Source organism: Mesitornis unicolor, unplaced genomic scaffold (assembly GCF_000695765.1).
Source record: "Mesitornis unicolor isolate BGI_N332 unplaced genomic scaffold, ASM69576v1 scaffold1541, whole genome shotgun sequence".
Lineage (NCBI taxonomy): Eukaryota > Metazoa > Chordata > Aves > Mesitornithiformes > Mesitornithidae > Mesitornis > Mesitornis unicolor.
The window spans coordinates 20958-38690 of record NW_010164226.1 but is presented as its reverse complement, the minus strand read 5'-3'; the positions used below and the strand labels follow the sequence as shown (position 1 = coordinate 38690).

The 17733-nt window shown below is 41.8% G+C and overlaps 2 protein-coding genes across 2 annotated transcripts in view; one reads left to right on the top strand and one right to left on the bottom strand.

The window, feature by feature from the left end:
* Positions 1-4262, top strand: part of LOC104548242 (ES1 protein homolog, mitochondrial-like) — a 4352-nt gene extending 90 nt beyond the window's left edge. The window contains exons 2-4 of the mRNA XM_010194209.1: positions 1099-1270; positions 3127-3331; positions 3970-4262. Of these exons, the coding sequence (XP_010192511.1) occupies positions 1099-1270; positions 3127-3331; positions 3970-4162 (570 nt within the window). The 3' untranslated portion in view covers positions 4163-4262. The remainder of the gene's footprint in view (positions 1-1098; positions 1271-3126; positions 3332-3969) is intronic.
* Positions 4263-5927: 1665 nt separating this feature from the next.
* Positions 5928-17123, bottom strand: IRG1 (immunoresponsive 1 homolog (mouse)). Its single transcript, XM_010194208.1, has 6 exons — positions 17119-17123; positions 13954-14001; positions 11763-11924; positions 10113-10202; positions 8129-8334; positions 5928-6882 (listed from the first exon to the last, which is right to left on the bottom strand). The coding sequence occupies exons 2-6, from the start codon at positions 13963-13965 to the stop codon at positions 5928-5930; spliced, it is 1425 nt and encodes a 474-aa protein (XP_010192510.1). The 5' UTR covers positions 13966-14001; positions 17119-17123.
* Between the last annotated feature and the right edge of the window lie 610 nt (positions 17124-17733).

Below are 17733 nucleotides of genomic sequence, written 5' to 3'. Positions count from 1 at the left end.
GGTAGGGAGGCGGCAGGGAGGCGGGATCCTCGCCGTGTGTATGGAGCTGAGTGTGACAGACTGCCTGAGGAGGGGAGGTATCTCTCTTTGCGCCCCTCAGCAGCCGAAGGACACCCGCTTTGGCCTTCCCCCCGCTTAGCCCTGCGCCCAGGGGAGGCCGCCATGTGGCTCCTGCTGTTTGCGGGCTAGGAGCCTCTCCTGCTCCTCGGTGGTCTTTTCCTCACCGCTGCCCGCTACAAAGCCTATTCGGCCATAACCTCTCTCACAGGTCGGGGCTGGAAGGGACCTCTGGAGATCACCTCGTCCAACCCCCCCATAGGAACTCGTCCAGGCACATTTTGAATATCCCCAGAGAAGGAAATTCCTTCTTTCCTCTTTATCTTATCCCCTCCTTTCTGTTTTTACCCCATCCCCAAAGCCATGAATGTCCGCCCGACAGGGTCAGCAATCAGATGCAGGCTTCATATGGTGGAAGATGCTCACTTTGTGTGTGTAGCCGTGCTCAAGTGTCTGATGGCAACAACTACAGCCTCTCAAAATTGTCCCCTCTAAAATTAACTGAAGTGCCAAGTGCTGAGAAGTCTGCAAAGCGAGGATCAAAACAGATACGTGAAAACCTCTGGTGTCTGCGCTGGAAATGCTTGTAAAATTTGCATCTTCATCTTTGAAGTTTTTCTGTAAAACTCTTTTAGCACTCTGATCTCGTAACAGTTACGAGCAGCCCTTCTGCAGACTCGGCTGTGTGTCCAGCCAGGCTGCTGGTATAAATAGCGGTGCTCTGTTTGTCCTTGTGGTTATCTGCAGAGGGAGGGCAGTCTCTGGCAAAATCAGCCAGCTTAATTTTGGCTGATCCTTTGGCATAAGGATGCACTCCTGTCAAAAAGGTACAGGATTAGGATGGGGAGGATGGCCAGGTTTACCCATCCTAATATGTCACATTTCATTTTAGATATTTAGTATGACAGATCCGTCCCGTGAAGTAATTTTCTTTGTTAAGAGACTTCAGGAACAAAACCTGTTTTTATTAAATGATCTTTATTGTGACCAATGTATGAGTTCTGTTTACGTTCATAAAATTGCTTCATCCCTGTATTCTAGGTGAAGATATTTGCCCCCAATATTGAGCAAAGGGATGTAGTCAATCACCTGAAAGGAAGTCCAACAGAAGAGAAGAGAAATGTGTTAGTTGAAAGTGCCAGATTGGCAAGAGGAAACATTCAGGATTTGGCTGAACTGAAAGCTAGTGAATTCGATGCGGTCATTTTCCCTGGTAGGTACTTAAAAAAGACAGTTATTTGTGTTTTTTCAATTGCAAATAACTGCTTTGCCTCTGGTACTTTTTAAATCCATTTAGAGAATAAATTATACTTGTGAATTTGAGAGGTATGTAAGTTTTTTTCTTTCTTTTATTTATTTTCTTTTGAGGGTTAGAAAATGTTTTAGCAAGCTCTCATGGGCTGGTTAGTCACCTCAGTTTATTAATTTATAGTTCATTAATTTAAAATGCCAGTGTTCTTTTGTTAAATTATACATCACACTGTTCCTTTTTTCTTAAGACTGTGAAAACGTCAGTATCTACTTGTGGACAAGAATACTGACCAGAGTATGAAAGTCCATGGCCTTAATTTTAGAGCCTCTGAAATTGTGGGCAGAATAGCAGGTTTCCAAATAGATTCAATTCCCTGTCAGATGTGAGTACATTTTGTTTTAATTACGTATCTGGTCTGCTGCTGATCAAGTCATACTAAACATGTTGATGGATAATTTTTTATTTATAGACTACAAAATTGCCTTTCAGATGGAGGTAGTCGTAAGCACTTCAGAAATGAGGAGGCCAAAGCATCACGAGGTTATTATGACTTGCTGAAGAGCACTTTCCAGAATACTCACAGTACTGTTAAATATTGCCTTCACGGTTGTGCCCAAGCGTTAATTTTGAAGTTGTTACGCTGTCTTCTGTTGTAAGGCCAGCAGAGGGAGTGCGTGTATTACACAGAGAAACACTTCTAGCACTAAAATGTGCGGGTGACATCAGGGCTGATCAGGGAGTTAGGGGCTTCCACGTTAATTTCATGCTGTTACAAGCCAGGCTCGGGGGAGATTGCTGTAATAGCAAAAACAAGTTTTAGAGGGAAATAAACACTATTCAGTTTGAAAATTAAAATCTTACCTCAGAGATACCAGGTAACACTTGAAAGTGAGCAAAAGGATGAAAGGAAAAATACTGAAAATGCAAAGCTTCTTGGTGCCGTCCATTGAAATACTTGTGGAAATTTCAGTTTGTTTATTGTAGAAAAGTTGATGATGTGCACATTCCATAAGGAATCAAATATAATGGGTGGTTACACTCACTAATAACTTTCTTACTTTGGCCATTTTGATGGTTATAAATACAGCAAATGAAGATGCTGTAAAATATAATGTGCTTGTACAATTAAATGAGGTTTAAATGCAAATAAAAGGTTATTATAACTAATTTGTAGAAAGACAGATTCAGCATTTTCTTTAATGTGAAATTATGTTACTCATAAGTGTTATGTCTCAGAATATCAAATGATATTGATTCCTTTTAATGTAATATCCATTTTGTGTTTATTGTGTTAACCTCTTTTTTCTTTTTAACTCCCAAAAGAATTCTAAGTGGGGGGAAAGAAGCTCTCCTGTATATGTTTAAGTGTTGAACTAAAACTTAAGAGTGAAATTACTGTAGAGGGTCAAACCACTGTTTGCATTACTCTCATGAGCTGTTCTCTCTACTTTTAACTGTTGTTGGCCTTTCTTCTAATACCTCTCTTGCTCATCAAGGGGTGCATATCAGATGCTGCAGCTTTTCCAGTCACTAGCAAATGCATGTGAGGTTTCCTATTTATTTGTTACTCATTAAAGCAAGATGAAGCCTTCTGGCCTACATAACTTATGTGGTATAAAAAATCTGCAGTTAAACTTTTAATATTGAAAATCCATCATGTTTCATGTCCTGAAAGCTTTCAGTGTAGTAATTTTAACAGTCCTACGTGTGCCATGATCATACTGTAAAAGAGGAGAACTTCTTTCTGGTACTGAATTTAATGGCTTTTGGAGACACCTTACATTTCAGCTTTCTGTTTGCTTGTTGGGTTTTTTTAGGTGGTTTTGGTGTAGCAAAGAACCTGTGCTCCTGGGCTGTAGATGGCAAGAACTGTACTGTCAATGAGCACGTCAACTCCACACTCCAAGCTTTCCACAGTGCTAAAAAGCCCATTGGTCTGTGCTGTATATCGCCAGTCCTGGCAGCTAAAGTCTTTCCTGGTTGCGAGGTCACAGTCGGCCAAGATAAAGACGTAGATGGAAGGTAAGAAGGAAATGGATGGAGATAATTTATGTGGGAATTGGGATTAAGAAATGACCAGTCTTCTGCGCAGAAGTCTGAGGTCTCTGGTGCCAGTAAACCTCAGGTGTCTTATTAGTGACATTTTTCACTTATTTCAAGTGGTAGATTTCAGTTCATATTAAGTGAGATACAGAATGTGCTTCCCAGCATCTTTGAAGGCCATGGTTCATGTTGCAAATGTGCAGAGGAAGGATAGGCATCTGGCCAGCTGCCATTCCGAAATTGGGTACCCTGTGATAATTTGAGCGTTTGTTTAAATTACATCTGTGGGGTTTTGTCTGTTCGGGGATTTTTTAGAAAGTTTTCCTGGTGGTAGTGGTTTGAGGCCAGTTTAGGGGAGGCAGATAAGAACAGAGCCTGGCAGAAGTCAGTGCTGCTCCAAGGATGATCAACTCCTGATAAAACTCCTGAGTGAAATTTCATACCAGCAGCGGTATTGAGGGATTGCCTGTGCTCCTGCCTTATCCTTGCTGGGGGAAGAAAAACCTCTCTGCAGATTCACCATGGAAGACCTGAAATGTCATTGCACTTCTCTCGTTCAAGTTATGTTGGCAGAACTTTATGGCTCTTCCTGTTAATTACAGTCTCTTTATTTACAGATTTCCCGACGCTGAAACAGCATCTGCTATAGCAGAGCTTGGATGTAAGCACGTTTGCAAAAATGTAAATGAATCCCATGTGGATAAAGCCAATAAAATAGTTACTACCTGTGCTTTCATGTGCAAGGCTCCTCTGCATGAAATCTTCGATGGAATTGGAACAATGGTACAGGAAGTCCTGAAACTTGCCTGACTGGAAGCATGCAGATTTCTGCAAGGAAATCAGTTAGCTAAGGATAAGCGTTTATCGTGCTTTGATTGCATTAATAAAATCACACAACTGTTAAACTTCACACATCTTGGTTGATTTGTGGTTTTACCGTTTGTTTTTGATATATCACAGATTTTTTTTAAAATGGTTATTACTAAGTTTATCCTATTTCTTTCTCTTAAAATAGAAAGCATGTGTTGAAGGTTGTGTTGGTGGTGGGGGAAGATTTTTTCCCCTTTTCTCATTAATCTGAATATATTTAGTCTTGATAAGATGATGTAGGAACTCTGCTGGTCCAGTGGGGTTTTATCACATCACTGATGATTATCAGTAATTGACATTTGGTGTTACCCAGCTATGATTACAGATGAAATAGCTGTAAATGAGTCGTATACCTTCAGTATAGGTGAGTAATTCAATTCTACTTTCTAATCAGAAAGGAAAAATAAAGGAATGTGGTTATTTGGTTGGTTTTGTTTTTCTTTTCCTTTCCCTTACAAGTCTTTAAGCAAGTATAAATTAACTTCTGCAATTTTTGCAGAGCCCCTAGGTAAATGAACTTTATAAACCAGGAGTCAGAGGCTTAAGTACAAATGAATACATTATGTGCAGAGAATACACATTTTGCATTAATAAATGAAATAACTTGAAGTTTAGTTAGTAAAATGAATTGGCTTTATTTTGTGATTTTCTTTCATACATAGCATTTTAGTGCCCTAAGGAGGTACAGTTTATATATGTTATAACACGTGCTTTAATCTTACAAATGTGAGCAAAGGCCGTCAGTCTCTCTCAGAAGCACAAGCTGGCGAGGCTTTGTACTCCTGAAGGAACTAAACATTCCCAGAGTTCATTATCAGGGCAAGTTGCTTATCGCTGTGGACACTTAAGTGTCTTGGCATATGGAGCGCTCTGATGCTCACAGGTCTCTGTCAGTCGTGACGAGGGTACTGCAGCCCGCGCTTTGCTGTGCCTGAAGTAATCTCAACGTGTGTTTGCTAATTAGTGCTAATCGTGTCCTGCTGAGTGAGCACCTTGCAACTGGAGTGGGAATACAGCAGGAACAAACCATAGAGCAGCCAAAAGGTGGAACTGGGAAATACCACTGCTATGAGTGCTGAGTTGTCCCTCTTGCTCTGCAGCTGGCATGATCAGGAAGGGCACTCACGTTTACCTGGTCAATGCAAGACCACTCTTGACAGCCAAGCCTGACGTATCGCAAGGTATCGAGTGTTACTCTGTTCCTGTGCTGTTTATTTTGGCTCAAACATCAAAGCTCGGACGTAACAAGTGGCCTCTTCAAGGAGGCTTTAGAGCTAAATCTACAGAAATTAATATATGAAGGCTTTTATTTGTCCTTGCAGTGGTGTTTCGCACAGAGACAGCATTTCCATACTCCTCCAGAATTTGGATTTCCTTAATGAAGTTATTTAGCAGAAGCAGAACATGCAGACTTTTTTTGGCAGAAGAGCAGGGTAATTTTTGTGTCGCACGCAAGCAGTGCTGTCCCTCTAGAGGTACAGAGATAATTGAAGTCGGGTGTGCCAGCAGAGGATCTTCTGTTCTGCCAGACTGAGCTGTGCACGTAACCACTAAATTATTTACTTAAAAAAACCCACAATATTGGATGGAACGTGGCTCTTCTGTTATAGGAGTCCAATATAAAAGGACTCGAGTCACTAAATAAGAGTTTGTCCTAAATTTTGTGTTTGCTTTGTGAACAGCATCTGGCTGTTGGTTGGGACATTCAAATGAAGCACAGCTTCTCCGAAAGCACTCTAACTGCCTGTCCTGATAAAAATCTACTCAGTACTGAGCAGTCCTCTATGTTTTCCAGGTTGTACACAGACTCTAGGATGCCTTCTATGGCTTCTGCAGGCAGGACACTGGAGGCATTGGATTGAAACTTTTTCTCCAAATCCTCCTTTTTCAGAGGTTTCCTCCAGTGCCCGTAGAATGTGTCGCAGCGGTCGCTGATGGTGCTGCCGTCCCGAAGCGTGATGCTCACTTCGCAGTAAAGGCTCTCGAAGCTGGGTGTGTTGTCAGGAGGGTGCTCCAGCTGCGTTTTGTGGAGAAGCTCCCGCAAGGCTGGCCGGTGAACATTCGCACTGGCAAAGGACTGGACTGACATGCTGCCATCCAGCAAAGCAGAGCATGCCACAAACTGAAAGGAGTGTCGAGCTTCGTGCTCTGAGGTGGGGCTGGGTCTGTTCACATATTTGACCTCTGGGACTTTGAGAATGACTTTCTCAATTTTATCAAGGGGGAGAAAGTTGTCACTGCTCTCAACAAGCTTCCTCCTAACAGAACATGCTGCATCAGCCACCCAGTGCGTTCCAAGATGAGCAGGAAAGCGTTTGATGGCCACGTCTTGCTGATCCAACAGCCAGGGATAGGACTGCAAGGTTGGCAGAGTCTGTGGGTTGTAATCTGTGTAAAAGGCACCTATTCCCGACTCCATGTCCAAGATCTGTTTGTTTCCTTGAAGGCCCTGTGATGCTAAGCAGGCTGCTTCCAGTCCGTGCTTGGCAGCATTGCCAACATGGAGGGGCTTAGTTTGGGTTGCTGCATTAGCCAGTGGGGCACCTGCATAAGAGGCAGCAATAGCCAAGGCATTTTTACATTTCAGCCTGTCAAGAGCTAGCAGTTTAGCACAAGCTGCTGCACTCCCCATCGTACCAACCACAGTTGGTGGGTGAAACCTGAGAAAAAAAAATCTCTCCATTACTATATTTCAAAAAACCATCTGAATTCACCATATACACAAGTTCTAATTTCCTTTTGCTGCTGTGGAAGGTGAGCTGGATCATAAAGAAACATACATTCAGCATTCAAGCATGGCCTTGATGGAAAAAGTTTTTGCTTTTTCCCAGGATCAAGTTAAACTGGAATAGTACCGCTTAAAATAGGTCCTCCCCAGAATCACAGAATCGTTAAAGTTGGAAGAGACATCTGAGATCATCAAGTCCAACCATCAGTACCACCATTCCCACTAAAACATGTTCTGAAGTGCCACATCCATGCACTTCTTGAACAACTCCAGGGATGGTGACTCCATCACCTCCCTGGGCAGCCTGTTACAGTGTTTGACCACTCTTTCAGTAAAGAAATTTTTCCTAATATCCAATCTAAACCTCCCCTGGCACAACTTGAAGCCATTACCTCTTGTCCTATCATTAGCTACATGGAAGAAGAGACCCGCACCCACCTCTCTACAACCTCCTTTCAGGGAGTTGTAGAGGGCAATAAGGTCTCCCTTCAGTCTCCTCTTCTCCAAACTAAACAACCCCAGCTTCCTCAGCTACTCATTCTCAGCAATTGAAATGTTAGAAATGCTAGTGGTTCAAGGCACATTGAACAGAATAACGGCAAAAGCATGACAGTTTATGTTAATCTATAAATTATCTTTAATTAATTTATAGTCCTCTATAAATTATACACACAGGGGGAGGCGAGTTTTGATATTCTGAACCAGTTTCACAGAACTGGTGAAAGGAACACAGAGAAAATAGCAAGACATCTAGTCCATCCCACCCTTAAAGGCTTTGCCCTAAGCACTCCGCTCTGAGCCCAGCACTGGTGACTCCATTCTGCTGAGAGGAAGCCACTGTTTTCAGGTGAGGCATGTTCTATATGTATTCATGAAAACCTGAGACCTGTCCTGTTAAACTTTGCCCTTTTGCTGCTGTTTTTAATGAATATGGAGATAATCACCTCCTTCTTCTAAACGGATTGATGGTCCCAAAAAGAAACCTGTTGGTTAAGCCGTAAAGAGTCAGGTAACTGTATTCCTGTCTAAGATGAACCTCTCCAAAATTTCCAGACAACTAACAGAAAATATGATTAACTGTGCCATTTGTATTTTAACTGATATTTAATTAAGTCTATTAACACTGAAAAAAACCCCCTCCTTCCACTCAACTTTCTACTTGAACCACTTCTGTGTACCTTTTGGGAATGTTCCTGGCTTCACTGGAGAAGCGCAGCAGTCTGCCTTGCACCTCAATTCCCACATTGAAAGCTAAGAGCAGATCAAGACCTGAGGTTTTCTTCTTCTGAGGAAAGGCCTCTGAGAGGGCAATCACGGCAGGGAGCACAGCCCCGGATGGGTGTGTGGCTGGATGCCAGGTGTCATCAAAATCCATTGAGTGCACCTGATGGAAAGAGAAACCTCAACTTGTCATCATAAATAAACTAGAGCTTGGCAAGATTGTCTCAGTCAAATAAACTACTGTAGGTGGTATAAAAAAGGACTGAAGAACTAGATTTTCCTTAAAAAGCAAAACTTCAGAAGTCTTTCTTTTAAGATCTTTACTCCCAACGTGGCTCTGTGAAAAGTGGCAATGCAATACAAATCTTGCCTCAAAGAAGTAATAATTCTAATTCAAGTTGCACCAGTCTAGAACAGTATGACAATACATCATCTTTCCTACAGTAGGCTTTTGCTGCTTTAATTAGACTGATATGATTAAAGCAGAAGTTCTAGGTCCACTATGTGAACGGTGAGTTTTCACTTCCCCAAAAGGGAATATAAACATAATGAAATTACTTCCCAGATGCTGCAACTGGTGCTGGCATTAGGGCTCACACCATTAAAGCTGTAGCAATCAAATCCATCCTACTAATGGAAAGTTGCATCAAAACAATTTTTCCAGTACAACTATCCACATGGCAACAGCCACAAGCCTGCAAATGCACATCAGATTTAGCCTGAATTTTCAGCACATCAAGACAATACCTGTCACATGAGGAAGCAGGCTCTCTGGGATTGCTGGGAGTAGGAGAAAGCTACAGTCCTAAAACTGTGATGAGCCCTTGAGAGTATCCAGAGAGGTGCCTGCTCTTTCCCATTCCCAAAGTCCTGCTGCTCTGGAAGATTTGGAGCGTTTCCAGCATGGCATACCACTGCTGTTCTGGTGGTAGACTGTTCCCACTCAGGTCTTGCCCCCTAATACTGGGACTATGCACTTCTGAGGACTGTCTTGTTGAACAGACTGAAGAAATCCCAGTCCCTGCCTTGAGGAACTTGGATGCCAGCTGGGAAGATGCCCTGCAGTGCAGGATAAGGAAAGTTGTGCCCAATACCCATTAATCCACTTTCCTGGCATCTTCAATAAGCACTTGGAATTGAACTGTGACCAAGTTGTAAACTGAAATGATCGTGTACATGCTGACAGCCAGATTTGAATATCACATGGGCTGCTTGGAGCTGAGAGGTACCAGATCTCATTTCCAAGGTAATTTTTTCTACATTGGAAATGAGGTGTCAAATTTGACTTCTGATCTTGTCACACTAATTTAGACAGGCTTAATATTACCATTTCCTTGCTTGGTCACCTTTCCTCATTTTGCATAATTGCCAAATTTGTATACTCCACCTCTGGTGCATCTTTCAATTTCAAATGGTTTCAGCCTAAATCTGAATTTAGACAAATGTCTGAGGAGTCAGTTATTGCTTTACTGACAAAGTACGTGCCCAAAATATATAATTGGCTTCTGCAGACTGCATGACTGAAGATTAAATTGCCTTGTCATATAAATATGCGTGTATGTATATGTGCATCTATCTGTATTTGTGTTTTTCTGTACTTTTCTATACTTTGCCAGTTGAGGCGAAATTTGGATCCCAGTGAAATCAGTGAGAGATAGAGTATGTGTCTGTAATGTGGCTGTAGCAAGGTTGTAATGTCCCCAAGTCCCACATTAAAGGTAAGGGACGCTGTTGAGTTGGATCAGATATATATTATACTTTGAGTCTGGTCTCATTGGAAGAAAGTTGAAGCACATAAGGAGAACAGTCTAGGAAAGTTTTGTAGCAGGCTTCAGGCACAAGAGTAAAGTAAATTAAGATTTTAGGAGCATTCTGTTCTCTCTAGACCAAGAAAGGAATCAATTAGTGTGATTTAAGAGCAAATAAAAGAGCATCCCTTACAGCCACTCCATTCACAAAAGCTGCATACAGAGGCGGCAATCGGAAATCCAAGTGGCCCCAGATGGTGCTGGATACATCTGAGCTGTAGATCTGAAACAAATTGACATCAATTAATTCAAAGCCCTGAACCTAAGGATAAATGTGCGCCGTATATCTGATGTAACTGAGATCAGAACATACCCTCTTGGGACCCAGTTGTTCCCTTTCATGAGAAAAATACTGTTCTTCCAGAAAGTATGAAAAGAAACTCTGCTTCCTGCTGGTTTATGTCCCTTTGCACCCAAACAGACCTCAGGGAGCAGAGCAACACCATCCACCTGGCCATGCAGTACCTTCACACAACCTCTGGCCATTGACGTCCCTTCTTACCGCCCATAGGCAATTCCCTCAGGACTGTCATCATCTTGTGGAAAATCTACAGTTAAAGGTTCTGGTTTTCAGCATTTTAGTAAGAACCTGAGTAAATGATATATAATATATGGAGTGGGTCCAGAGGAGGGCCACAAAGATGATCAATGGGCTGGAGCACCTCTCCTACAAAGACAGGCTGAGAAAGTTGGAGTTGTTCAGCCTGGAAGAGAGAAGGCTCTGGGGGGACCTTACAGCCACCTTCCAATACATGAAAGGTGCCTATAAGAAATATGGGGAAGAGCTACATACTAGGGCATGTAGCGACAGGACAAGGGGTAATGGTTTTAAACTAGGAAAGGGTAGATTTAGGTTGGATATTTGGAAAAAGTTTTTCAATATGAGGGTGGTAGATCACTGGAACAGGTTGCCCAGAGAGGTGGTGGAGGCCCTATCCCTGGAGATAGTCAAGGTCAGGCTTGATGGGGCTCTGAGCAACCTGATCCGGTAAAATTGTCCCTGCTGGGTACCTTCCAACCCAATACAGTCTATAATTCTATGATCATATATATGGCCTCCTGGTGCTGATATCCCCATGCTCAAAGGGTGCTGCTCCTTCCCCTTTACTGTGCAGATCTTTTAACCAATGAAGAGATCTTTAGGGAATGAAATAAAAGGTCATAAACTACCATGGTTTGGGAAGGGGGGATCTCCGTGTGAAGAGACTTACTGGCACACAGACCTCTGGAGCCTGAGTCGAACTAGGCAGGTCTGGCCAGTAAAACAGGGGGCTAAACTCCTCACTGATGCACTCCTGTGTTGGGAAGGCTTCTCCTCAGGGTAAAGTGCTCCTCTAGTTTAAGGAGAGCAAGACAGGAGGAGAAATATGACCAATGTACCTCGAACAGCAATCATGCTTTATGGACTGGAAGTAACTCACTGCTAAGTCTCTATTCCTTTAACAGTTCCTTATATTTGAAAGTCTGGTGATAAGTGATTGTTGTGTTTGCTTTGATGACGTTTTAATAAAATCTCATAGTTGAAAGAAAGAGATTTTTAATTAACTGTGTTTGCAGTGGTGGGGCTTAGCATACAGTCTGTTACACAGCCTTTTGCCCATCCAGAGTTAAAAGTAAATTGAGCAATGAAGTTTCCCTGTCTCCAGTGGGAAGAACATTATGTCTCTCTTTCCACCCCTAAAAGAATTTCGCCATGACAAACTTTCCCCTTATAGCCCAAATTTTCCCTTGCTTTTCTTAAAGCTAAACCTTAGAGTATGCTACTGAATCCTAGACACCTTACCTTGCTGTACTGCGTCACTTTGTGGCAGACCTCGGTGCCTGTACCCAGTAGCCCCACTCCAAGAGTATCCAGAATCATTCGCTTGCTTCTCTGAATGACTTGATCTGTCAAGTGATTTGCATTCAAACCATGAATCACATTGGCAAAATTTCCTGTAATTGTCTGGGAGAAAAAAAAAGTAGATTGTTCTCTTTATTTAAAGAAAACACTTTTTTTTTTTTATTTCTTCTTTTTTTAATTTGCTTTCAGTTTCAGGCTACTGCTTAGCATGCTGACCATTTCTGTTGCCCTGCCCTGCTTACATGAATTACATCAGCAAAACTAAAGTTTGAATTCTTCCTCTTTTTATTCCCAGAAATGCCACGGTGTCATTTGTATTTTATTTACACTTTCATCATGTCCTTGTCTGTTCTGTATTTCTGCTGCTTGCTCCCTTGAGTCTTTGAGGTGATGTAACTTTGCAAGATTATCTATATCTATATCTATATCTATATCTATATCTATATCTATATCTATATCTATATCTACATCTACATCTACATCTACATCTACATCTACATCATCTATCTCTATCTCTATATCCACACACATATATATAAAACAAATAGAAAAAACCCCATTTCTTTCCATAACACCTTGTTCTTGCTATTGAAATCAGTGGGAAAGTGGCATTTCAATCCAGTGAGGTCACTGCCACACAAGGAGGCAAGATTTAATCTCCCTGAGTAGCAGAATCACTATTCCAAATCTGGCTGAGCTTGGAGGTCAGTGGGAAACAGGACCTGGCAGCCCTACCTTGCACTTGTTGTTCCTAGCTTCCAGCTCCCATTGAATTCATGTTCACCTGGACTCTCAGCTTTTCTACAAGACAAGATCTCACCTCTTTGAAATGCAATGGCTCCTTCCTGGCTTCTGCTGACCCGGGAATTATATTTCTTTTTTTTTCTTTTTTTCCTTTTTTTTTTAATTTTCTATTGAGCATTGACCCAATATGTAAATTCAGCCTGCTTCTTGGCTGGAGCTGTTAGCTGCTGTTAATATCCCTTTTAGAAACTAATCTAGAAATTCCCTTCTAGAAACTAACCTAGAACTTCCCTTCTCTGACTATTAGAAATTTCCCCCAGTACAAGTATATATTATTTACAACCAGTCTATACACACGCTTGCTTTTTTATACTGGCATTGCTGAATATAGTGCTTCTCTCTCTGGAAATTGTCTCCTTCCATTTCCCCTCACCCTTACCCTTCCGCTAATACTGTCCTGGTTTACTGGGACAGAATTTTAGAGTCAGTTTCTGTTGAGGAAACTGTGATTTTTGTAAGGAATACAACAATTTGTTTCATGGGAACAAAGTGATAAGACTTTGTTACAGGTTGCAGGTAATGCTGGGTGATGCTCAAGGCCTTCAGCGGTCTTGAGATAAATCTGTGCAGAGGCTGGGGGAAGCAGGAACCCAGGGTAATTGACTCCAGGCTGACCAATTAGTACTAATCCACACCATAAATGTCACATTCACTATAAATTGGGGGTTTTGCTGGTGACAGCCCTTCTCCCATCTCCTTCCTTCTTCCTCCCATGGCTGACATCTCAAGAGGGACTTGTCTACCATCCTATCCCTGAGGTCTACTCCCCACAATATTGGCTGAGTATTACTCTGTGTACTTTATATTACTGCTGTTATTAATATTAGTTATTATTAAATTAAATTTATATATATTTCAACCCACAAATCTCCTTTCCTTTTCCCAATCCCCCTCCCAGGAAGGGGGAGGAGGAGGCATCAGGTGATAGAGCAACTGTATAAACCACAACAAATCCCCTGTACATATCCGTGCAGAGTGATGATATTTCCTCTTGGCCTTCATTTTGCTAAGTTAAATAAACAAAACTGTGCTGCTCTCTCCTTTATAATACAGACTCACACCTACTATGCTAGTAGCTTTTCATTGTGCTGTACACATCAAATTTCTCTTTTCTGCCAATGGTAACCAGAAATGTACCTGTTGTTTCAGACAAGTTCTCACTTAGCTTTGTACTAAAGCATGAAGATTATCTTGAGGAACACAAAGTCATTTAGAGCAGGTGAACCACATATCCCATGGTGTGATATACTCCTACTGAAACATATAGAGTGAAGGTACAAAAGCTTAAACAGAAAAGTCTTTACAGTGCAAAGAAACAAGACAGTACCTTTGCCCACATCTTGAAGGGATGGTGCCTGGTCCCAGAGAGATGCAGCTAGTGAGAGGTAGCCAGCAAGCAGGGGAAATCACTCTCTCACTATTTATATACATATGTCTAGGGTGGGGAAAGAAATATTAGGCTTTTTTCTTGCTCATCTTGTCCTGCCTATTTCCTCATCTGCCCGGAAAAGTTCCTTTCTCATCACTCTCAACTTTCCCCTGACTAACTGGACTATAACAATTATAACTATACTATAGTATAGTACTAACTATAGAAATATTTATATTATTGCTGTATACAGTACTAACTATACTAACCTGCTGGAAAGTGTGTGATAGGACTTTTCCAGTCACATTCACATGTCATAGAAATTGATACATGTGAAACTTTATTATCCGATAGAAACTAATATATTAATTTGAATGTTTTATGTTTGGTGGCATGGAGAGGAGAGGTCATCAGGTATGTCTCCTTGACCCCTCTGTGCTGCTGGATGGCACAGAGGAGACACAACAGCCAGTTAAGGGGAATTTTCCAAATGTAAGAAGCGATATGGGACTCTTTTAATTTCCCCTAACAACCCCAACAGAGGGAACAGTGAATACAGCTGAACAGTTGAAAAGTATGGGAAAATTATGCAGTAATCTAACTCCTGATTGTCCTAATTTATAGCTGTAATGACTGCTCTAAGACAGGCAGCATTACACTGGGAAGTCCACGATCAGAATGGGGCAAAATTGGCTCATAACCTTTTTTATCTCTAGAAGGCATAGTGTAGTGTCAGTGAGGACTGCATCCTCAGCCTCAAAACAGGGCCTATGTAACAACTCACAGCTTACAATATCTTTTTAATCCTCGACATTTTGAAACACTTGTTACAGGAAAGAAGTGAATTCGGAAGGGAGCCAGAACTTGTGATGTGCTTTGCAATGTGATGTGTGGTCACACGCTGCTGCCTGATCTCAAATATATGGTCACTTCCTTCTGCAACCTGGATTGCAGGATGGATTGTCCCATGCACTGCAATAGTTATATCAGTGCTATTTAAGGACTGAACTGAGATATTATGAGAAAGTGACTTTTTTAAAAAAGAATGAAGCGAAACTGTAAGTACAGAAAATTGCTTGCGAGTCTGATTTCCAAAATGTGGTTTGCAGACCTCAGTGATGTACGCTGTAGACCGTGAGGGAAAGGAAAGCAATATGATTATCGCTGCAGGGGGAAGAGGCGTCTATACAATGTCCTGAATCTCCATAGGAAAATTTGTACGAGTCTAAACAGAAGGTTGAAAATCACTGCCTGCGAGTTTGGCACAGGCAGTCCACTCTGACAAAGGGAATCTGCCGCTCTCCTCTTCTTCGACACACAATATGCATGGTTCAGCAATTTGGGCAGACAATTTGTTAACTAGCGAGCATGGTGGAAAGACAAAATGCATTCATCCAAATGCCATTTGCAACATCACGCGCAGCTACAGTAATGAGCTGTGTTGATTACAGAACAAGGCTTTAGAAAACCAGTGCCCCCCAGAGTCTATTTTCTCCTGCTGACATCACATTTTTAAGCTGCTTTTTCTTTCTTTTGACTCCAGTTATTTTAGGCTAAACTCTGCCCACACCTGCAAGCTGTATGTTTGCAACTGGAAGCCGTTTTGGCCTTAGCCTTATGCTTCTTTTGTTCTAAAGAAATCTAAAAAGTCATGACAAAATACATAGGCCAGGCTTCCTTTTCTCTAAGCCAGCTTTTAAGATGTAACTTTGTTCTTGGGCTGTGCCAAGATGAGAAAACGGGAGGCAGGTGCCAATGTGCTCTGTTTACAGAGCCTGTGCTTTTGCTGAGGGTCTGAAAACACCTTTACAAGTGCAGGAACTGCTCCTTTTCCCTCAACTGGGATATTTTAAGCAGAGTAAAGAGATGAGAATCTCAACGAATGGTCTGGAATAGGTGGCTTGGTCTAAATCCTGTTAACAGCCCTAAATCTTGAGATCCCACAGTTTTGCACCACTATCATTAAAGTCTCCTGTGCCTCTTTTTCCCAAAGCTACCTTCCCATGTTCACCCGAACAGCAGCTACTGAGCCAGTTAGCAGTAATACACAGCAAATGTAATAGACAATCATTGCACCACAAAATGTATAATTCTGGAAATTTCTAGCCTATAGCAGTTCTCTTATTCATTTGCTTGCATAACTAGCGACAACTGCAGTGCAATCTCTGAGAAGTTACAACACCCTTGTTTCCTTTTTTCAAATTCCTCACAGCAAATTTTGGAAGTGCCAGGCCACATTCTGGTAAAGTTTGCTACAAGTCAGCACACCAGGTCTACATTGCACTGTCCCCAGTCCCCTGTGAGCAGCATCTGCACCCTAGGGTACCACCACTTCTCCTCAGGATGCCTCGCAACCATGTTCCCAAAGCGTTTCTTTATCCCACCCTATTCCCACACTATTTTCTAAAGAAATAAGGTTACCTGAGCTAGTAGCAGGTGGCCATAGGTGTTCTATATGACATGACCTCCAGTCTGAATAATAGCAGTGGGTGTAGGAGGTCACATAGGTTTTCTGTATCTGCATAGACTTTGCCATAACTACTTCTTTTGTTGATGGTTTTGTCAGCCAGGTGCAGCCTGTAGCATACATTGCTCTCTTAATTACAGAGCAGTCATGATGTCTATATTAAGTTGCCAAAATGCAGCCAGATGTCAATAGAGGACTTGTGCCATTTGGGGAAAGTATAAAACTTGACTAGCATGAATTCAGAGTTTGATTAACAGAAACCAAATTAACATAAGCGCATGTAAGGGATATAGCAATTTTAATTAAATTACCAGCAGAACTCTGGTGGTGCAAGCAAGGCATTAGTCACTGTGCTGGGCTGCTGCATTGTACACAGAGAAGTACCCAGCAAAGAGACCCACCTCATCATTTCGGAGCAAGCCCAGATGTCAGGCTTTGATGACAGGCTCCAGCAAGCTTGCAGTGGTGGTCCAGTGGAGAGATGTGGATATCAAGATCTAGTATATGAAAAGCTTCAACATTAATTAAGGGATAAAAGAACCTCTATGCATCTAAACCACTACTCAAGGATTTTAGGAAATTATCTCAGACACTATTGAAAAATTTGCCTGCCCTGGAAAGGCTAAAATAACACCTAAAACACACACAGAAAAAACAGAATGAATGATAAAACATTCTCCTTCAAACAGAAATGGGCTTGGGGTGAAAAATTCACCTGATTTTGTGGGAGTCCATCATTTACCTGTCAGCAGTTGCAGAAGCACTTGAGACAGGTACTGGGAGTTGTCGTGTGAGTTGGCAGAGTTGTTCCTCCAGCTTTCGAACCACATTGCAAAAGCCACAGAGTAATTGTTGCTGATGGATGCTCATTCTGCAAGCTTGTGCCTTGGGTTTCTTTCTTCTCTCAATTTCTGGACTACAACATCTGCTCAGACAACATGCTCTCGTTGATGTCCCCAAAGCAGCGCGGCTGTCCCATGAGCTGCCCCTTAGCATCTTGTGGTCTCTTATGGGGCACTCCAGTAACTGGAGGAAGACTCTTTTTCCTCATCTGTGGTTGTATGTAGCTAGGTCATGCATTTTCCACCCTTGATATATTTTAGAAGTGCCAAGAAATACTGCAAAGCAGCCTAAAATTTTAAATGCGGCAGTTGCTGATTTATAGTGTAATTATAAAACATGCCATGGTAGTTATTAGACGTGAGATCGAGTATTACATGTTTCAGACTGTAAACCATGCTGGGAAATTTCTAGCTGTGATTATATATTCA